Source organism: Patagioenas fasciata, chromosome 1, assembly GCF_037038585.1.
Source record: "Patagioenas fasciata isolate bPatFas1 chromosome 1, bPatFas1.hap1, whole genome shotgun sequence".
In the NCBI taxonomy this organism is placed as follows: Eukaryota; Metazoa; Chordata; class Aves; order Columbiformes; family Columbidae; genus Patagioenas; species Patagioenas fasciata.
Genome location: NC_092520.1, coordinates 179,235,993 through 179,258,976, shown reverse-complemented (window position 1 = coordinate 179,258,976; position 22,984 = coordinate 179,235,993). Strand labels below are relative to the sequence as shown.

Sequence of the window (22,984 nt, the reverse complement as noted above, 5' to 3'; positions counted from 1 at the left end):
CAGTAACAAAGACAGCAAGTTTGATAGGCAGTTTATTTTTTTCTTTCCCCAAAAGTGCAGCAGTGAACAGGGTCCTCTGGAAGGGCACTTTCTAAACAAATGTTTAAAACAGCAGAAGTATCCTCACAACATGCTACAGCAAAGTATGCTCACATACAGAGAGTAATACAAATAAAATTCATTTAATTGAATCACAATAAATGACAACTGTTCCATTATGACGAAGTATTGTAGAATCAGTCTTAAATTTAACTTGATTGAAAAGGTATTATACCTGCTTTGGCTGTGTATTTGTATGGGTATGTCCCTGCTTTAGTCCTCAGAATGAAGAAGCCCAATTTTTACTGGGCCGATGCTGGGTGAGCATGTACCAAGCTGTATTCAGTTACACTGAAGTAATGATAATGTATGTTTTTTGGTTTAGGATAATGTCAAAGTTATTAACTGTATTTCTCCCTGTGTAGTACCTACTTTACCAGATAATGAAAATTCACAGCTCTGCTTTTGATAATAATGATTAAAAAAACCCCCACATTTTACCTAAACCCAACTCTGTACCTTCAAGGCCTTTTCATTTAACACAAATGCCATTAGTAACAAGGTACAGATAGAGCCATGGTCAAATAGCATATGAAATGGAATATCCAGGAAGAGCATTTAGTTTTGAAATCACTTAGTTGGGAACTAGATCTGGGTAAAAGGCAAAGTTCCTTCATAGTATTTTTTTTAATCATCAAGGATAAGAACTAACACTGTTCATTCAAGGCTGTAAAACCACCCAGAGTTAACTGCTTCATGGAAACAGGCACCAGACAAGTGACAAACTCCTCTAACAGCAATGGAAGGCAAGCAGCTGCTGGTTCCTGTTCTTCCTTCAACCACTTGCTTTTGCTGAACAGTTCTAAATCTTTATCAAAACCAAGTGAAGCAGATACTTTCCTGAACCTCTGTTCTCTTTTTGGTTAAGGACTAATTTCATTCTGAATGAATTTCAATTTGATACATTTACTACCTATGACAGCTTTCAGGTATAATGTGGTTCTCTGACAGTGAGTGTGTTAAGTCATTGAGCCTAGTTACAGATAAAATGCTTCACAGGTGTGCACAGACAGCAAGAGTGTTAATTTGGGTAAAACACCAGGTCACACATACTGAATAATCTATATCAGTTTTGTCAACTTTCATGTTAGGTATTAGGCAAACAGTAAATTATTCAAAAGAAAGTTTCTTTTTTATGGCTTAAGATCACTTCAAGAAACATGTTAGAGTTACACACCTGTACCCATAATAAAGGTTTTTTTTTCTCTTAAGAAGCAACATAATGCACATTACTTGCACTGAAACATAAGTAGAAACTTGACATATGCCCTAGATTTGATAGAACTGTTGAGGGTTTAATGTGCAGCAATCAATGTATTCCACTCTAGCCTCCACACAGCTACTAAAATAAAGTTTAAACAAAGAATAAGTCTAAGTTGCTAGAATTATCTGAGCAAAATACTACATCAATTAACTTCAGGTTTACCTTGGTGTGCAAGAAAATGCTTGAGAATATGAAAACAACTTTGGTTTTGTTTTTGAAGACAAAACAGAGTCTGAAGGACATTGATGGGCAATACTAAGGCTTGAGAAACAAAGAACAAGATAAAGCTACAGTTGTAGTGGAGGAAAAAGAGTCCTGAGTATTTGAAAGCATATAAAGAGTGAGTATCCAAAAGCCTCTGCATTTATACAGATGCTCTAGCTGAAAAGTTACCTTTCAAGCATTTTTATTTTTTGTCTCCAAATATTTGGTCACTCTGGAGATTTAAAACAACGAGTTAGAAACAACAGCTCTATGAAGTCTAACCTGTAGACCACCACAGAAGTTCGCAACTCTGAACTACATGAAAGACAACTTCTGTGCTTCAGAATTAAAAGCCAAGAAAGTTCAACTTATCTTATTGTAGCATTGCTTGTATCCAGTTTGTGGCTCTGTGCACCAGAGTATGCAACTTCACAGTTTTGGAAGAGTTACACTTTGTTGCCTACTTAATGGTTACTTAGTAGTAGGTTTTACCTGACAGAAGTTGACATCATCAGGCTCTCTATTTGGGTAAAAGATCTGAAATAACTAAAAACTAAGCAGCTGTGCCACAATTTCTTTGCCAATGGAAAGATTATCTTGCCTGATAACGCAGTTGATTTGCCCACAAGCAACATGAACTTGTCTTGCAAAAGACAGACAAGTCAGGGTTTCTGGAAGGTGTTTTGCCAATGAATCTATACAGAAGTTATTTGCCAATACAAGTTTGGGTGGTTTTCAAAATTTAGATACTCAAGTTAAGATGCAAGTGCTGGCTGCATGTCAGATAAGCCTAATCAGAAGGTTGAAAAGACATTACCACCCTTCCAAAGGGAAACCAAGCGATAAGGTACTGCAGTCAGACATCTGATGTCAGTCCTTTGGTGTGAAGGCCACTTGCTGCAGGCTCGGCGTAGTTGTGTCTCAACCAAAACGCAACACTATGGAGTACTTAAACTGCCTAAAATAGCCCTCTCAGCCTAACTTCTGATGAACGATAATTTCTTTCTTTTTAGCTAGTTTTCTCTCAAAATAATTTACCTTCAAGAATATAATCAACAAAATATGTTAGGCAATCGAAGACATTTGGAGATTAGAGACAGATCAACTCTGTGGTGCTCTGGGTTTTTTTTTGTGGATTTTTTTTTTTTTTTTAGTTTTACTTCTGTTCATGTGTTAAAACAGATTTAAGAGTTAGCTCAAAACACAGGCACACTTATTTGAATACTTGTTAGTCTCAACACTCTTGTTTAACTCACTAGGAAGCCTACATTAAACCCTAAGAGGTTTTTTTTCAGTAGTACATAGTAACCTGTTCCAGCATCAGACTAGAAGGAGGTTGAAATTACATTCTTGTTTGCAAACTACCAAAACTGACCTACAAAATTCATTGGTCTCATTTGAAGTGGTCTCACTGAAAAAGAATATTGAGCTCAGGGATTTTAATTCTGCACAAGACACTTGCTAGTCAGATGCTATAGTTTTGACTAATGCCTTCCTACACTATTTTGGGCTAGTTCACTATTGTCATTAACAGCTCTGAGCTTGATACAGGAAACCTATAATTAAACATAGCTTTTCAGAAAGTATGACACTGAATATGGGTGAGCATTACTGTGCAATAGCACCTGCCTACCTAACCCAACTCAAATATGCATTTATTGATTTTTAGAACAAAATAAACTGTTCAGATTCATAGGCATAGGTTCACCTCTGTGCCAGTGATATGAAAAGGTACTTGAAAGACAAAGGTGGTAATCAACTATCTGAGCAAGACAGATTAGCTGTGTCTAACGATTCAGAATTAAGTTACAGTTCAGCTGTAAAATATACATATTGCACAAGGCAACCAGCTAAAGACAAGGGGTCTTCTTCCACACAGGGTTTCAATAGCCCAGTCTTCCAGCTGGAATCAACGAGTTACAGAGACAGACCTGCTGCAGTCACTGGAGAAACCGGTCAGTGGGAGCTGATTCCAAGAGGCTTTAAATGCCTCACAAGGGCTGTGCAGAAAACCTCCGAGCCCGAACACCATGATTGCTGAACATGAGACGTGGGTCAAACCTGTACCTGTAGAAAGGAACAGTCTGCATGAGCTACAGGTTGCCCACAGTGACCAACACTCCTAGAAACAGCTTATTTCTGGAATAGCTCTGGTATAGAACTACATAAATAGTTGCTTTCTTAACAGTATGCAGTAGGGATGATCTTTACAATTCATGTGCTGCAATATGGAGAAAGACATGCAACTAAGCAGCTGATAGTCTCCAAAGAAATAAATACCAGCTACAACATACCAACAGCATTGTGGTATGTAATAGCATTAAGCATTCTGGAGATGCATTGTAACAGAAAGCTTTGCTGCCTCAAATGACAAACTTATGTAGCAAAACTGTAAGGATATTTTAAATAGTGCTTAAAAGACACTTTGGTCCAAATGACTACTGAATTTTGAGGTAAGAAGTGCTATTTACTTACAACAGCTGACTAACATGTACAGCTTAGGTCCTGCAGGAAACAGTCTTTGCTAACAGCAAGCATATGGGAAATTCCTTCCTGCAGAAACCTGCAGAGCTTTTCCTTTTTGTTTGCAGCCAAACTTGAGGTCACTTGTCTCTGACTACCAAGCATAGCTGTAAGCTTCAGCTGCTCTAAGTCAACAATGGCTGACAAGATTAAAGTAGCAGTATTAACTCCATCAAGTTGCATTTGGTAGGTTAAATTTAAATAGAGATTAAACATTAAAAAATAGAAGCATCAAGAAAGTATCTGTGTTATACAACAGTATGTATGTCAGCATTATTACATTATTAAATACCCTCTATAGAAGCTTAGATTTAAAAATACATTGTTATATTGTAAAGTATTACAATAATTAATTGAATCAGTGTTTACCCGGGATCGAAGACACCTGGTGTACGGCAAGTTGCTCCTGAACAGGACTGCAGCATCATTAATCGATAGTTCATCTTCTCTAGAATTTCTTGATCAATTGTTTTGGCAATGTTATTGATCTGGTGTGGATCTGCAGTCAAGTTATACACTTCCACGAACACCTGCAGAAGAAAGTTCCTGCACTGTATTAAGTCCTAAATGCTAATTAACATTTAATCATATTATCTGGGAAAAACACTTTATGGCAGCACATAGTCTCAAAATGTTATTTAACTACACTGCAATATCCCCGCACATAAGCCATATGTAGCTGTGTGGGTCAGTGGTCAAAGACAGGACAGTGTGTAACGCTAAAGTTTTGTGACAGTACAGTACTCAAAAATTTTCACTTCCACCTGAAGTACTTATCTGCTACACCACAGGTTTTTAACACATAAAAGGAACCCATCTTATGACTGCAAGACCACAGCAAGAGGCCATGCCTACGCTGCCTTTTCATTAATGGATCTAAAAAATACCTGTATTCATAACCATCACACCACCATTATTTGCTCATCAGTTACTTTTAGCTGTCAAGCTCATACAGGTGTCTTGACCACATGTGCATAATGTTTGATACGAGTATTCTATAACCTTACTAAAAGAAAGCTTTTTTTGTGTGTGTGCATGCTTTGAGAAGGTTTGCCACAGGATTTTAGGGCAGAGTTGTTTTTTGGTACATTAAATCTCTAAACTATCCTGTGGGACAAACAGTAGTCAAACATATCTCCAGTATTCAGCTGAGGTTTTGTCTTCGCTAGAGTAGGAGGCGTGACTGCAGATGGTGATTCCACTGGCAGGGTTGTGTCTAACTTAGATAACAATACATTCAGACAGACTTCATTTGCAAGGTTCACTGCAAGGTTTTAAAAGCCACATTGCTGCATCTTCCCAGTACTATTAGTCTTAAATTAGCTGACCTAGGTAAGCTGAGTGACCCAGAAATGCCACAGCCATACCTTCTTACTGGAGAGAGAAAAAAAAAAAAGTGACATGAAGTGTATTATCAGATCAACTTTGGAGTCCATGTTTCAAGAGAAAGCTGCAACAGTCATTTAACTGCATCATAAGTTGTCAGAAAGTGGAAAAATGAAGGGCAGGGTCTGCTAATCAGCATCTTGGTCTCCTATACACTCTTTATTGCTATCTTACTGCAAAAAATATCTTGTGGGATTTACTCCCCTGCTTTAACTTGCTCACTGTAGATACTAGAAAACATTTTGTGTGGTGGCATGATGCCTGGGGATACCTGTGTTTAAGCATTTATTGCACATCTCCTGACAATGTTGTTCATCAGATTTGTGAGCAGGTTGTTCAAACCCAACATGCTGTCTGCAGCAACTGTGTGCAAACAGGCACAAGTAGAAGATCTGCTCTGTAACACACCAAGTGTTGTACTTACAGCAGGTGCTCCCCCAGTGACATCTGAAGAGTTTCTGAAGGGGGGACATTATGTTCCAGATACCCAAACAACTTAAGATAAGGTTAGAGACCTTTCTCACAGTTGTAACTTAAAATACTTGTTTTGCCAGGCAAACAAGTGAGCAATAGAAATTATCAGCCTGGGAAAAGAGTTGCAGCTGAACTTTATTCTTAACAGCAGAGGTACAGCATAACAGAACGTACTTGTCTTACAGAAGACTCTGCTGCATGGAGTTAGAGTAGGACAGAGACACACTGCCCTGGCACAACCCTGTGAGGCTGTCAGGTGATACCAGAAGGTGATTATCATAGTTTAGGTTACTGTCCCTTCCTTACTCCCCTCCTCCCTTGTTTGTTTTTTTTTTTTTCTTCTTCCCAGAACCCCTGAGTTTTGGTCAAACATTCTCACCAGCAGATAAATACTTCACTGTTTATCCTGCAAGCCTTACTAATCTGCTTTTCAGAGTACTTTATGGAAACCTTGAGAGCAGATAAGAGTGCAGACAGTCACTGGCACAGCTGTGAGCAGTTCACACCTGCTAGGTAGACAGAGACTCACCTCCCGGTCATCAAATTCACAGTACTGCAGGTCCCAGGTAGTCGACAGGGTCCTCACACAAGCATACGTGTTGTTATAGGAATCTTCACAGACACAGTCTGGGAAGCAGTGCTGTGAAGTGAGCAGTGAACAAAAACTTTAGAGCAGGAAAAAAATACAATGAACCAGCAATACTTTTCCTGGAGTCTATATCAGCTGAAGCCAACTGCAGTTAACTGATGAACACCAGGACCTTAGTCTGCAAGACATGCAAGTCTCCACTGGGGATTTTTAGCAAAAACTCAGCTCTTCTAGATTGGGCAAAGTGCTGTTATGAAACTCACCATGATTCAGTGAATTTTGTCTGGGAAGCTAATATACATAGACTGGAGAGAACAGCACAACACATTCTACTAAAGAGAACACCAGTGGGACGCTTTACATAAAGCAAGCTGTCTTTTATTCAGGAAGTAGCCAGGGACTTTAATAATTGCAGATAAGAACTGCGTCATGAGGTTACTGGAAGTTTAGAAGGAACATGATGTCGCTGCAACCCACTTTGCCGAGCCCACACCTTCTTGCATGATTCTCCAGCCCTGCGGCCCTGTAGGCTCCCGTTGAAAGGGTGACTGTGTTATGTATGGCCATATGGACACACCAGTTCTGCACAGCTGGATGTCTCCCTCCAATTCTTAAATGCTGCACAGGACCTATGGAGCTAATGCCTACTTACCAAGACCTGTGAGCTTACTTACAGAACCAGGTTGGCCCACATGGCAAAGAGGTTTAACTCAGCAGCTATTTTCTAACATTAACAGATCTGGTCTTGCTTACTGTGACTCCAGGTCCTAGGCCAGGACAGGTAGGATCACTGCCATTGTATCCTTCTCCTTGGTACTCCACCAAGAAGTCTGATCTCCAGGTCACATTTTTGTCTCCTTTCTAGGACAAGAGATTAACATAAAACAGAAGAAATTCTCCATGCCTGGTGTAATACCAATACTGCCCACTGTTTACAGGGCAGTTTCAGTTGTGATCTCTAGCTTGAGTCAGTCTTAAAATAGGATTTAGCCTTAGGTTAGAATGTCTTGTGTAACTGAAAGACAAGGATCCAACTCCAAAAGTATTACTACACCTTCTCGTGAAGGTGTAAAGTACAATCTTCAATTTATAAAGAATCATGCAGTAATACCAAATAGAAGCCACATGGCCAGGTATTACTGTATTACAGACAAGATCCCTGTAACATGGCTGTTTCTCTTTGGTTTATATAATTCTATTGCAACAGATGGAAGAGAGATACATATACCCTTGGCATAAGAAAAGATAAACAGCTTTAAGCAGCAACTAAATTTAAAGCTGCTCTATTTGTAGCTGCGTCTTAAAAGACAGAGGGAGTGGGAAGCTTAGTTAATATACAGCACCATCACAGGCATATACAGCAAAACAATGAGTTTCACGGTTTTGATTCCATCAGAGTTTAAACTAGATGCCTTTTACCTGCTTCTGTCTAAAGAAGAGCTTAAGGTTTGGATACAAGGTCTTAAAAGCAAAGCACTGTTTTAAATCTGGATGATCTCCTACGTTTCCAAGTAAGCTGCCTTCAATTTATAGACTAAATTTAATTAAAACTAAAAGGATCAACTGCAAGCAGCTTTATTTAAATAGGCTTCTGCTTGCTTATTGGAAAGGTCAGGTTTACTTTATAGAACCACATGCATTTTTCCAGAGTTCAGGAAACACTAGTTCTACTGAAAATTGAAGCAAACCAAAGATCTAAGAAAGAAGTCTGCTTTTCTCCTATGTCTATGCTGAGAAATCCTAAGGAAAAGGGGAGGGAGGATGCAAGGTGGAAACAACACACAGCCTTCGAAACAGGAATTCTTATGAATGGCAGGATTAGCCAAAGAATGACACAACTTTCTATTACAAAATGACCACAAAGTTGTAGGGCTTATGAAAATACAACTGCATTTAAACAAGATGCCTCCTTTTTTCACTAAGCTATGAAGATCCCATATGAAAATGACATCAAGGGAAGAAATTGGGTTATGAGCCTACCTAGGCTATCAAAGGAAATAGTATTCACTTTGAAGAATAACCCCTGCCAGAACTGCCAGTTACTATGCCTGTCTGTCTACTTACCAACAGTGGCAATAGTGACATCCCATCCATCTGGGTCTTATTCAAGTCATACCCTGCGATATCCAGAATAGTGGGACCCAAATCAATATTTGCAACAAGCATCTGCAAGGGGAGAAAAACTGACCTCAGAAGAGCAGAACCTAACAGATATAATAATGAGACTTCTGTATTTTAAGTAATTGTAATTTTAGGTACACCTAAATGCTACTTAATTTCATCCTTATAGGCCAATGGACCCTGTAACATCCAAAAGCAACAGTAGGGTCTTTGGAAAGTGAACTTCATGCTTCATTTACTTTTGTAGCCTGCAATTACTTAAATTTACTACTTCAAGCAAGAGCACACAGCTTTTTAAAAGGAGGTCTTTGCACCTTCTACCACTCCATATATTTCATTTATTTGATACATATATATGCAGGAGGATAAATTATTACCTAAAGTTGGTAACTGTGAAACAACACTAAAAGTCAATCTTTTCTCAGATTTCCCTTCTTTCTTACCTTGTTTGTCTGATTTGGTTTTATCCCCGGTCCTCGAACTAGCAATGGAACTTTGATGTCAAACTCATACAGCTGCCGTTTGTCTATCGGTAAAGAAAATTGGCCTATACAACAGAAAACAGAAGAAGTCAAATGGCTGCTTTTTTTTGGTTTTGGAGTTGTGTTACGTAATTTCCAGCAGCCAATTTTTTAAGAAGTCAGAAGGGGTTCTTGACCTGAACTATATTGAGGAATGGAACAGCAAGCTGGAAGTATAAACTGTATCTTACAAAATGTAAGAGCTTAGATACTGCACTTTTGGTTGTACAACATGATACAAGACACAGAGGTTTTTACTGGTTAACTCTTTCACAGTAACTCTTCCTACAGAACACAGAGACGACGACTCCACTTCTGTCCTAATTTTAGGTATACCAGGATACAGTGGTAGAGGTAAATCCTAAAAACTGCAACCAAGCAAAAACCAACCAAAGCATAAAATTCCCAAACATCCCACACTGCAATTCCAGATTGTTTTGCAACTCAAGGCAGTACTTCTTATGTCTACAGTTTTCGACAGCTGCTGTTCCCATTTTCTGGAGTGGTCATGAGGGTGAAATGTTATGCAATTCCTGGACCTTCTACAAAGGTTCAGTAAACAGTGAAAACTTTACCAGTGTGGAAGCCATTGTCTGATGTGTAAAAGATATACGTGTTGTCTAACTCTCCATTTAGTTCCAGCTTCTTCACTAGTTTCTCTATCAGGTCATCTACTGACAGCAGAGTTTGCCACCTATACAGAAACAAAGTAATTCATATTAGAGTATGAAAAATATATAATCATTCTTACTGCAGGTAGAGCATTCGTATTGTGCTTCAAGTCAGTGTATACGCTGTACATGGATTACTTTACTTTCAAATTCCAAAAACAAACTTTGTAGATTCCTACACTATACTTTTTAAGGCTGCAATTTAAGATAAAAATGGACTGTTTGTCTTCAGTTCTTGTTGGTTTTATTCTGTAGTGTCTGAGAAAGACATCAAAATGCTGATTATTTCTTATCTGGAGACAGTCAAGACCAACTTTGAAGCAACACAGTCGCAAAGGGTCAGAGTTATCTCCTGCAAGGTCACTTGTTATTAGTTCTTTATATGTAGTTCTTAATATTAAAATACAAGACTTCCATGAATTTAATTGTCTATATGGGATCCTTTCTGCTTGAAAGCTACATCGGCTATTTTGTATTATTCATGTAACGTCAAGGACTATTATTGCAGTGTATCTAAAGCCTCGAACAAGTTCTTCTTTGTCATGGGGCTTGCTGGGGAGACAAGTGACTGCTTCTTCTAAGTCAATAACAAGCCTCCATGGATTCATATTACTCTCAACTAACTAGAGTAATTAAATTCCTGGATCCTATTGTCTCCAGGTTTAATTTACGATTTTGTTCCATAATTTTACCTTTATGTTTTATAAAGCAAGAGCCTGAAAAAAATTTGGTTTTCTGTCTCTAAAATGACACACTAATGCCCGATAACTGCTCAAAATGGAGTTTAACACTGAAAGTTAAGCTAATGTTTGTTTCAGACCGTTTAAAGAAAATACACCTACAATGTAAACAAATGCCCTTCCTATTAAAAAGAAGGAACAAGCTGTATCTGTACATTACTCCCCACATCTCTTTTTATAAAAAAGAATCAAGAACCCACACCTTGGCCAGTCAGGTCTTCCCATGTAAAGAGACCACAGACAGAGCCAAGGTTAATAAATCAGAATTAGCTGGCAGATAAATCAATCACATTTAATGTACATCATGTAAGAGTCTGGAACTCAAGTGAAGCAGAAGGCAAGGTGAGAAGAGAAGCAGCAGAGACACTAAGCGTGATTGGTCTTTTTATGATAAATGATGGCAGCATTTGGGAGAACAATATTTCTGAAGTCAATGACAAGTTTCTTTGCAAAAAGTTAACAGATAGTTCTCTAGCATCTGTTTCAGGAGACCTGACTATTACACGTAATTTGATATCTATTGCCAGACTTATTACAATATTTTTTAAAAAAATACCTTTAAAAACAAGTTCTGAGTAGTTCTAAGCAACAAAACAATTCTTACCGCTTTCTATAAGCATCATCAAGAAACTGTATTGAAGAGTTAGTCATTGGAGTTTTTGCTTGTCGAATTAACCAGTGCTTGTTCTAAAGAAAAAAAGGCAAAAAAATTAGTGTAGGAGAAAAGTAACAGCTTTTAAACTTTTCCTAGACCAGTCATCACAAAAATGTTGTAAAATCCATGTGATAGCCAGGCAATGCCATCAAACTGACCTGACTCCAATTTTCCCACTCGGTTCATGTAAAAATTTAAGTTGAAAGCATAGAATATGTTGCAGCTCCATTATGCTCAGCCCTTGCTAAGAAAACAGCTGTTCAGGGAAGGAATTTGTGAAAGGAGCTAAGAGAAGGCTCTCCCAGAGATACAAGTCCAGCAGCTCGAGACAGACCTGATTAAAAAAGAAAAAAAAAACACCAAACAAAAAAACCCCAACCAAACAAAAAAACCCCAACCAAACAAAAAAACCCCAACCAAACAAAAAAACCCCAACCAAACAAAAAAACAAAAACAAAACCTGAAGGCTTAAGCAGCATTATAAGATTGGACTTGGCTGTCAAAGTGAGGTTCTTTTGGTGGGCATCCTAACAAGGGTGGAGAGGTGGGAAAAAAACTCCTGCATCAAAAGCAATTAGGACAACCTAATTTACAGACAGGTGAGGACAAAGACATGTAATGGTGCCACCATGAGATCCTTGGTAGCCTGTGAAATCAGGGCTGGAGACTACTGAAGGAAGCAGAAATACTACCATTATATTTGGATTTTTTGACTCCAAAACAAGAGCGTTTATTTAGTTGAAGTGTTATTGATTCTTGTAGCTGCATCCCCAACTTTCAGAAACAGCCTCTCCCTTTCTCCTCTCACCCATCACCCTCAAGTAACAGAGATGATCAGGCTCATAGGAAAAGTGATGCTCCCGCATCCTGAAGCACCAGTATGAACTGGGTCAGCTGCTGTACAAATACATGGAAAGGTCTGCTGTGAACAACCTGAAGGTTAGTGATTAGTGGGGAGCAGAATAAAGGAGAAAGTCATGTCAATGCAGCTTTACACTTTTATGTAGTAGGTCAGATATGACCTACTCATCACCCTCAGCTTAAGCCTGTATTTACTCGGTCACTCCTCTCTGTAGAGACTCCCATTGCGCAATTTCCCTCCTGTCACAAGCGAATGACTCTGAACAGGCTCAGGCTTTAGGAACTCACGATGATGTGACTCAGATCTCCTGCCAATTATTCGGTTCCCTGTTCTTTGCTCTTGCCAACTGAAAGAAAGATTTTCGGCATGGAGACTTAATACCACATCCAGTTTACTTTAATTCAGTTGTATTCAGATATCTCTTTTACAGCAGTTGTAAAACGATTCCATGGAGAGGTGCTAAGTCCATCTTAGCAAGAAAACACAGCATAATTAAGACCAACATCTAGGATTTCTGAGTTGGTTGAGAGAGGAAAAAGTAAGGAAAGACATCACAAACCCCATCCCCAGCACAGCAGAAGTTCTACAGAGAACAAAGGAGCTGACAATGCCCCCTGTGTACCAGCCACCTCACAAGGGGAGGGCACAGGACAGGCCCTCCATAAAGCACAACCATGCTGGGTAACTCAGGTGGATAAGTCACCTAGTGTAGTAGAATCTTCCGCTTTTCTGGGGTATTTTGTTCTTCCCACCTTTCTCTGAAGTTTCAAAAATTCCACACAGCAGCTAAACACCTTTGTGGATTCCAATAAACTTCACACTAACTCAGAGTCCTCAAATTCGATTCCCTATTAGTCCCTGCCAAATCTCTTTCACCAGTTACAAACAAAGCTGTCCATCAACCCTGCAACCTCCCTGTGTCCCATCCTCCAAGAAAGCTTAGGAGAACTTGAGCCAGCACACCGTATCTTGCCAGCAGAATCTGAACACAGCCCTGCTTCAATTTTGCAGGAAAAACAATGTATGCAAGAGAAATACCCCATAGTTATGGTAATCAGCTTCTCTCTCAGAACAGCTTACATCAGGGGCATCAAACTCATTTTCACCGGGGGCCATCATCAACCTCACAGTTGCCTTCAAAGGGTCAAATGTAACTTTAGGACTGTATGAATGTAGAAGTAGTTACATTTACACAGTCCTAAAACTACATTGGACCCTTTGAAGGCAACCACAAGGCTGATGTGACCCCTGGTGAAAATGAGTTTGACACTCCTGGCTTCAGTAAACCACTCGTCTGGGCTATCAACAGTCCTGCTTGGGAAACCAGGCAGGTACCCATTGCTTGATGCATTTCATTGCTAAAGATCCTATGGAGAAGTTAAAGTGCAGAATCTGACAGCAGCTTAACTCCTATTTTTCATGCAGAGATTCTGCTTAAACGGCTCCTTTTAGTATCCCTTGTCCACATACTGTCTAAGGAAGCCAGGCAACGTCAATTTAGAAATCAAGACTATACAATGCAAGACATTCTAGCAAGCATTGCAACATCAGTGACCTGAGGGTCTGAGCCTACGTACATGTTTATTGCTATTGCAGGAACTGTGCTTGCCCTAGCTCAAAGAAGACTTAGGCTTCAAGACCACAACACTGCCAATTACAGGAATGCACACTGTTAATGGTCACAGCTGTTGTGTCTAGGAAGAAGGGTAATGCTGGTCTGTTCCTATTGTGAAACGTAAAAACTGCTGTATCCACAGACATTAACTACCAAATATTAAGTAAGTCTTATTTTTCTTCGTATTATATAGGCGTATGCAGAGCTTTTGCTCCACAGAAGGGAACTCCCACACTCTATGCTTTGGCTAACTGCTGACTTTGCCCGTCAAGTTGTTTCTGGCTCACTATTTTGAAAACGTTCAGTTATTACAGCAATGGAGTCCGAGACAAAGTCAGGGATCCTTTCATGGAAAGAAAGAAATAGTCTAATTCCCACTCCCTAGTTCAAAACTTTACAGGTTGGGCTACTGTATTCGTTACTGCTTTCAGCCCTTTTCTCCCCTTTCTTTCATGTTTTTATGTCATGCTGATAAGTACATGGTCATTCTACAAGCTATGATCCTCAGCTAAAATCCAAGTTTCACTGTGTACAACATGGGTCACAGTGACCTTAAAAGAAGTATCACTGGGCTCCAGACAGACATTTAGGCAATAGTATCACTTCAGATTAGGTGCAAGTTTTGAGGTGCATTAGTTGAATGCTGAACAGTAGCAAGTTTTATATTTTAAACTAACTGATTCAAACCCACAAAATCTCCTCAAGTTAAAATATCTCACCAGATTAACTGTGACTTTCTCTTTCACTTATTGGCAGAGCAAGTAGCAGCAGATTAGCCTGAGCTGGACCATATCTGGCCAAGTTTACTGGCAGTGGAATGTGCTGCCCTCTCACAAGGATGTCTGTGAACTTGTAACATTAGGCTCAGCAATTCTGGTTACAGGTTATTTCAACAAATTAAAGGCAAGTTCTCAAAGTTCTTAGTGGCCCTGGGCCCTGTGGTTCATGATTTCACAAAGTCCTCTGGTTAGCCTGACACACTTGTCAACTAGGGGCAGCTTTGCCATAAGCTCAAGCCACAGACCACCCACCCAGATAAGCAGATGTGCGCAGGAAGAGAGGGCTCTCATCATTCTTCACCTGAGCCTTTGTGCAGCCACTACCTGTGTGTTCTGAACATATTGAGAGCGATGAAAGAACATTTTAAGGACTTCAGAACAGTCTGGAAATTGGACAAAGAATTAACTTGTTCTCATTTATCAATCATAATTTCATTGTACTGCTTCATCATTTTTGCTACTACTGTTTTGGTTTTTTTTTTTTTTTTATTTGCAAGATATTGGTATGCAAAAATTCAAGGTCACAATAAACACATCTTACCCTGGAAGGCTGATTAACCTAACCAAATAACCAGTAGCCATGGTATTAGCCTATTCTTCTCACTGTTTAAACTTCATATGCAAGTCAGGATCATTGCTTACTGCTCTCATAAACTAGCAGAATATCTAAGCAGACTCTTGATATTTAGCTTACCTTTCCATGAATATTAAAATTGCTGTTTCTTGGTGCACTGACATTCTGAAAGCTCTTTGTATACTGTGGAGCAGCTGTCCAAGGGGAGTGTGGTGCTGGGGTGGAGATCATCATAAAGAAAGGCTCAAAATTAGATTTATACTCCAAGAAGTCCAATGACATGTTGGCCTGTGAACAGTTTTGTTGGAGAAGAAAAGTCATACCTCCAAAGGAAAACAGCAAGTATTTGAAATATCCAAACTAGACATTCATAACTTTTTTAGAGCTCAGTAGTACTGGGAACATTTAAACTATTTCAGCAACTTATTGCTTGCTTGTCTACGAGTCTCCAGAACAGCACCTTGTGATAAAAGAAATCCAGTGTGTTCATGTTAAGTGAATAATATGTCCCACATCTCTGAACAGCTTTCTACTTCACATCTTTGCATTAGACATGAAGAGCTCAAAAGTTTGTGCTTATTCCAAGTATCAACAAAATCCACCTAAACTCTGCTTTCATCACGTAGAATTGGAGCTTTCTTTAACACTGTCTAAGCCTTTCTGAGGCTCCCAAATGCCATCTCCTGCCTGACAGATCCCAGTTTAGTGGTCTCAGTTGTCTTCAGAAACAGCAATAGTTCTGAAAAAGTTTTTCAGCCCCCCTGTTTATATTGTAGGATCATTCTGTAGCAAACACTTAGTTTCTAAGGGGTGTCACATTTCTGCTGGTGAAGCTGGAAGCTCTAACAAATGAGAGTGCCAGACTACTCACTCACGCCACTTCACTGCACTTTCATTTTCATTTCTGCCTATACACAACTTCAAGTAGCAAGTTAGAAGAGACTGTGAGTTCCATGTTGGCCTTCCCTTGGTCAGCCTTTGAAATTAAACCTTTGAAGGTATTACTCACAGGTCAGTTCTTCACTATTCAAATTTTTCAACATTTTCCTTTCCTGTCTGATTAGTATACCGCATTTTAGATATCCTTTTCTTTCTCTAGAAGAAACAATATGCTAGGAATTCCCTCCTCTTCCTACCTTCAACATGTAAGCAAGTGGGGCTGGATTTCAGTTACATGACAGAGTTATGAGCGGATAAGAACTGTGTGAAGTTTGAAAACCTGATTCAGAAATCAGTATGATGTAGGTAAACTCCCAGAGGTAGCCAACTCAGATTTTATTAGAAGCTTAAACTTCAATGTCAGAACTGCAGCAGACAGATCTGAGTGTTCAGATTCTTAATACCAGACTTAAATACCCAGATGTCCTTAGTCAGGACAAGGAAGCTTGTGCATTACATCAAGCACCACAGGAACTTTGCATAAGCATTTTACTCCTGTGTACTGCCCATTAAGTGAATTAAACTCAACCACTAGCTCTGAAATGCTGAATACATATTTGGTAGCTATGGACAGAAGGTAGAATGCACCACACTGAAAATCATAATACACTGCTGTATCAATAGGTAACGCACCACAAGTAAGAGGTTTATGCGGCAATGACTTGTTGGTCAAAATGCTTACGAGTGCTGAAGGATCAAAAAAAGGCCAGTACAATGCCAGTAATAGGATAGTCTCACTTCTGGCTTATCAATTCCAATCTAGCTTTAGACAGTGTAAATCTAAATTTAATCAGACAGCTGTTCAGTACCCTGAAAAACATCAATCAGTTCTGTTCCTAGCAAGCAGCTGTGTTCAAGAACCCACTGGAATTAAACTCATTAGGGTGCCAGTGGAAGACTACAAATCAACCGCACGAGAAGACGCCTCAGTGAAGAATTTTCCTGAATGCTGCATGTGAGCTCCCAGTACTACCAACTCGTACACCGAAATAGTATGCCAAATTAAGACTCCAGCTTGGCGGGCAGGCGGAATACTCCTTCCCCCATACCCCAAACCTCTGAGCTAATATTACTTGCTAAGCAGGGCCTCAAGAGAACTAAAGTAACTCTTCCAACTTTCCTTTAAGTATATTATCTTTTTTACTTCTCCTTAACTTAAGAGGATAAAGGGGTTAAAGACTCCCCATGTCAGCTACGCATTTTGGCACAGTCCATACATTGCTCTCACACACTATGAAGCACTGATGAGTCTTTGATATTTCCAAGTTATCAGTTTGACTAGTTACAGATTCCAAGATACCAACACATTGTAATACCTAACAAACAAAACATGGTGTAAAGTTATTTTAACATGCATAACTTCCCACTGAAATCTTGGCCCAATTAATCTGTTAGAGAAGTTGTGTATTGCAATGAAATACATCCTTCTGTGAAGTAATTTAAGACACTACCTACATGCATCACGTTCCTCACACACCGTAGCAGTCAGCATTAACCTCTCAGCGAACGTACCGGCCAGCATATGGACAGTTGGAATCCCTTTTCTCTCCACAGCTCATACCCACAAACTTGTCATTTCTAAATATACACAGAATCTTGTTCTGCTGATTAATACCCACCCACTGCCACAACAGCACGATCACGTATTTATGAATTAATGCAGCCTAACAAATTGTCATCCTCACCCCTCCTCAAGCCCCCAGCACGAGGCATTATCTGGTCATAAGCAGCTTCTGTAACACAGGTTACAAAATTTCTTACCAGTACATCTGTCAGATAATCTACGCTGTAGTTCTCACCATGCCTTCGTGCTTTGCCATTTACCGAAAGAGTGTAGTTGTAGTACTTTGAATTTTTCTCCTGTGAAAAAGAGAAGATGCGTGCATATTTGTACAAAGTAGTATGTACACTGATTACTCGAAATAATCACAATGAACTGCCAACAAGAAGCTGTCAGATAGGTTATAAGCATTTGTCATAAGGACACTGCAAGAATTCTCAGTGCAGGTTTCCAACAAGAAAACTTGTTTTACTGTTATCCCACATTGCTTTGGCTTTACAAGTTGGAGTTTTTCCCCAGGCATCTTAGTAGAAGTAGCCTTTGTGAAAGCCAAGTATCTGATAGGCAACTGAGGAAAAAAGGAAGAAAATTTGCATTAAGTTGTTAGATGCTCTTTGCCTGCTGCTTCATGACCAAAGTTCAAACATGAGCTGGATTACAAAGCAATCAAAATTCAGTATTTTAAAGAAAGAATGGTCACATACCAAAGCATACCAAAAACTCCATCCAGGAGGGACATGACCTACTCCCCCTGCATCCTCTGCTCCGTACTGAAAAAAGACAAGACCATGACTCACAGTTTCAATTACGATGAATAAAAGCTAGAAATTATGTTTTACATTTATGTACTTGTTCAACACTAGTCAGAAACTGCATTAAGCCAAATTCATTTTCAGAATGGAAAAAAACCAACTATATGGCATATAAAAACGTATGTTTAGCCTGTTAAAGAGACCAGGGTTAAATAACTAGAAAGACAGTATCTGAAAGCTTGCCATTCACCAATAAAATTTAAATTTTTTACCCTTTTCTACTCCACACATGTAAATATGCAGAGATCCTGGAAAACACATATCATCAGGTAATGAGTGGTGATTAAAAAAACCACGCATACCACAAGACACCCTTAGACTTTGTGAATAACAATTCATAAGATACTACAGAAAATTTTGCACAGACCAACAAGTTCCTTTATCCTTCACCAAAAGGGGGTGCAAACTTTAAGCAATACTCTTGTCACTTTGGTGCCCAATAATTCACAACAACTAGCCTTTAAGCCAGCAAAAAAGAAAGTAGCTGCTGAATCAGTGCCAAACTCAAAACAGAGGGTGCCTCAGAGCAACACAAGGGGTTTTCTCAGGGCTGCCCTCTCCCATCTACACAGCTCGACCAACTGCAGGGACAAGAGATTGTGCTGAGTCAAGGGATGCTCAGAGGAAAACAGATAAGTTTCCCTTCCCCTAACTGCCTCAGTAACATCAACAGAAACAGAATCTGTGCCTGGCTATGAAAATTCATGTTCCATTATTCCATCATATCACTGATGGTTTCCCACCAAGAGATGCAAGGAAAATAATGCTGTTAAGAAGCTTGTAGCTCATCTTGCTCTAAATACAATTTTATCACAAAAGGAATACCTGATCTTTCAGTGTTGAATTTTACAGCTTACTGTAAACTTTGACAAATCACAGCTTAGTTAAAAACAGAAAAAAAAGCATACACATGTAAGTGATTCAATAATAAAGTGTTGGGTAATCTCCACAAAGAACTCAATATCTCTTCTCCCAATAAGATCCCCAGCCCCAGTGGATGTTTTGCATTAAAAAAATTATACTAACTTCTAAAAGTAAAACAGTCCTCTAATTCGAGGGCATACATTAGTCAGGAATACTGAGAGAAAGCAATATTTTTCTTTAATGTTACTGTAACATTGTGCTCAGTCTCACATTGTCTTGATGGTATTCTTCAATACCACATGCCAATCCGTTTCTCCCAGTCATTAAAATAATAATTTCTAAAAATTACCACATCTGAACATACTAAAAAAGCCTTCAGATTCCATCATCCTTTCAAAATTAACTTTTTTAAATGTTTAGGCACCTACAAAACCTGATTTTAACCAAGTGAAGTTAAAGATTTGAACTTTGCATTGTATTTATTCCATCTCAGCAAATAGAACTGTTCATCCAAACACCACCATGTTAAACATTTTGGGGACTCACCATCAGCTACAAATGCAAAAATCACTGAGTGATTTTAGAAAGGCAGACAAATGCAAATGAATTGCGTAACAGTAAAAAAAATAAGCACAAAATACCTCATTCAAGTACTTTCCAGCAAAGAATGTTTGATAACCACACATAGTTTTGAGCAGCGCTGGGAAGGTATAAGGTTCTTGAATCTTCTGCCATAACTTGCTGCTACAGTTTCCTTCCAGAGTGTTATTGACAACATGATGATTGTGTGGATATTTTCCTGTTAAAATGCTAGCTCGACTGGGACAGCAAAGTGCACTGGGAACATACTGGAAAAACAGGATGAAGAGATAAACAAGACCGACTTAGTAAAACAATTTTTCCTCCAAATTTATAGTTTTGAAATATCAGCTAGAAGGTTAACAAATTCATCAACATTAGAGCATACTTCTTTCTGGACATACAGAATACATCCCAAGTATTTTCACTAGTGTAAAGCTGCACGTGAAACTGGTTAAAGGTTTCTGCAGCGTATGCCTTCCAACCCCTGCCCCCAGATTAGATGTGGTTCTTACACAGCACCAAGTAACCATTAGAATACTGTTGGAAAGTTGATTCACTTCATTATTTCCGCTGTGGCGATAAATTAGAATATGAAAAGAGTGAAGTGAGTTTTCAGCATGCAGGAAGCCAAATGTTTTAAGCAGCTTCCTCTAATACTTCTCAGTTTATAATAAAAATATTAAGAGTATACAGTTTTACTTCACTGCTTAAGGAAGTCAGAACAAGTGCTTTTAGGAAGCAAAACTTTGCCTCTCAGATTCTAAACAAGACCTTGAAGTATATTTGTTTTGAGACCTACAAGTAGTTAAGAGATTGAATTTAAAAAACCCACACACGTATGTACAGACTTCATAAAACTATGACCAGCTTTGAAATTTTAGATTACCTAAAACACAAAGTACACAAAGGCACACACCTCAGAAGTTAACATTAACACTTACTGCATTTAGGAAGGTTATTCCCATCTGTGCAATAAGAGCATTGGTCTTCTTTAGGGGGGTCTGGAGGAAAAGTACCAAAAGGAAATCAGCTAAAAATGTAAGGATGCGAGGCAAAGCATTGGAGGTGAAGAAGCCATATGAAGGCCTACCAGCACCACAGCTTTTAGACATATCCCAGGCAAACCACTTCAGCTGCCTTTTCACTCGGGCCCCGCAGGACCGCGGTTATGCAAGTCAGCCCAGAAAGCAGAAGCACGGGGAGTTTCCAGGGACCACCTGCAGCTGCAAGGGCTGCACTGGAAAAGCCCCAGCCCAAACTCACCTGAGCCTCGGTGGCTTCTTGGAGCCACTTCGCTCGCCTGAGGAAGCCCCACCGCGACACTCACCGCAGCGGCCCCGGGGGGGCCGCGGTGCAACTCGGCCTGAGACCGCAGAGGGACAACCTGTCCCCGGCTCCGGGCTGAGCCCGGGCTCACCGCTTCTCACCCGAGGCACAGGCCGCCGCTACTCAGGGCCGGAGCGACCCTCACCTCAGGCCGGGCCCTCTCCCGGCTGCCCCCGGCCCACACCAGGCTGTGCAAGCTCGGCGGGCGGGCGAGGCTCAGCGAGGCCCCTCGCAACGCTCCCACCAGCCCCACGCACGACACCGCCCCTCCCGCTCCCCTCGCGGACGGGCCCACGAGAGGCCACGGGCCGAGGAGCCACAGGGTTACCATGCCGCCCAGGCAGACGTCCTGGTCGTCGGTGAGGATGAGCACCACGTTGGGCCTCCGCGCCTGCCGGGTTGCCCCTGCGGGGCTCAGCACCAGCAGCGCGGCCAGCGCCAGCCCCCGGGCTACCATGGCGGGGGACATGGCGCAGTGGAGGAGACGGGCGAGCCGCCGGGCGGGGGGACGGAGGGAGCTGGTACCGCTCGACCCCGCGACGAGAGAAGAGCCAGTGGGGCCACCAACCGAGCCCTGAGGAGCAGCGCGCGGGCCCGCCCCGCCCCCGGCATATGACCCGGGAGAGCGGCGGGGGGGCACGGGGCGGTGTCACGTGGCGCGGCGGGGAGACGCCCCGCCCACACCCCGCCTGCTCCCCGCCCTCCTCGGTGCCGCCGGTTGGCCCCTCCCCCTGTGGCGTGTCCCCGCCCACTTCCCGGGCCCTGGGGAAGCCGTTGCCTGGGGGTTGGGGGCGGGAGCGGGGGCGGTGCCCCGAGCGCGGGTCTCGCCCGCAGCGCCCGTCGCCGCCGCTGTCCCTCAGCGTTTGTTCTGAGAGGGAGCTGTTTAGTTGTAAAATACCGCGTTTTGTTACCAAATTCCGGTCGTAGTCAGCCGAGGCTGCCACTCTGACCGCGTCGCTCCGGGGAAACACGTCTGGCCCGCCCGCAGTGCCATCGCCTTCGTTTGTCCCGGCCAATTAATCGTCAAATTGAAGGAAAATGCGTTACCGATATTGAGGAGAACCAGTAGGCGGGAACAAGGAGAACAGTGGGGGCACGGGGAACGCTGGGCACTTCAGACGCCCGCGACAACGGCAGCCCGGGAGCTGCGGCGGGCTCTGTCCGGGGCGCAGGCGGGCGGTGCGCTGAGGCAGCTCCGGGATGAGGCTGCAGCCGCGGGACGTTACCCAGCGCAGCGCTCGGGCTGCGGGCATCGCACGGTGCGGCAGCGGCACAGCTCCCTCAGCCAGACCTCAGCTGCACCCAACTCTGGTGGCCATACGAACCCTGTCATCAACTCTGTTTTACACGTTGTTTTACGGTGATTTACAGCAGCATAATTACAGTCTCACGGTTACATCACGGAAGTTATGCCCTACATTTCTCATAGCTTCTTCTCGGCCTTCCTCTGAGGAGGCACAGTGTGTAAAATCATAGAATCATTTTGGTTGGAAGAGACCCTCAAGATCATCGAGTCCAACTATAACCTAACTCTGGCGTTAAACCATGTCCCTAAGAACCTCGTTTATGTATCTTTTAAACACCTCCAGGGATGGTGACTCCAACACTTCCCTGGGCAGCCTGTTCCAGTGCTTCACAACCCTTTCCGTGAATAAATGTTTCCTGATATCCAATCTAAACCTCCTCTGGCACAATTTGGGGCCATTTCCTCTCGTCCTGTCACTCGCTACTTGGGAGAAGAGACCGACGTCCTCCATGCTACCATCTCATTTCAGGAAGTTGTAAAGACCCTCCATACCCCTCACCAGCCTCCTCGCCCTCCT

General features: G+C 41.3%; 1 protein-coding gene across 1 annotated transcript; it reads right to left on the bottom strand.

Annotated features, from left to right (window-relative positions):
* Nucleotides 1–19: 19 nt before the first annotated feature.
* GNS (glucosamine (N-acetyl)-6-sulfatase) lies at nt 20–21,798 on the bottom strand. The gene is made up of 14 exons (XM_065837815.2): nt 21,490–21,798; nt 20,777–20,836; nt 19,895–20,101; nt 18,282–18,347; nt 17,778–17,876; nt 15,198–15,365; nt 11,197–11,279; nt 9,757–9,875; nt 9,104–9,207; nt 8,604–8,705; nt 7,293–7,400; nt 6,480–6,590; nt 4,460–4,620; nt 20–3,634 (listed from the first exon to the last, which is right to left on the bottom strand). The coding sequence occupies exons 1-14, from the start codon at nt 21,628–21,630 to the stop codon at nt 3,559–3,561; spliced, it is 1,605 nt and encodes a 534-aa protein (XP_065693887.1). The 5' UTR covers nt 21,631–21,798; the 3' UTR covers nt 20–3,558.
* Between the last annotated feature and the right edge of the window lie 1,186 nt (nt 21,799–22,984).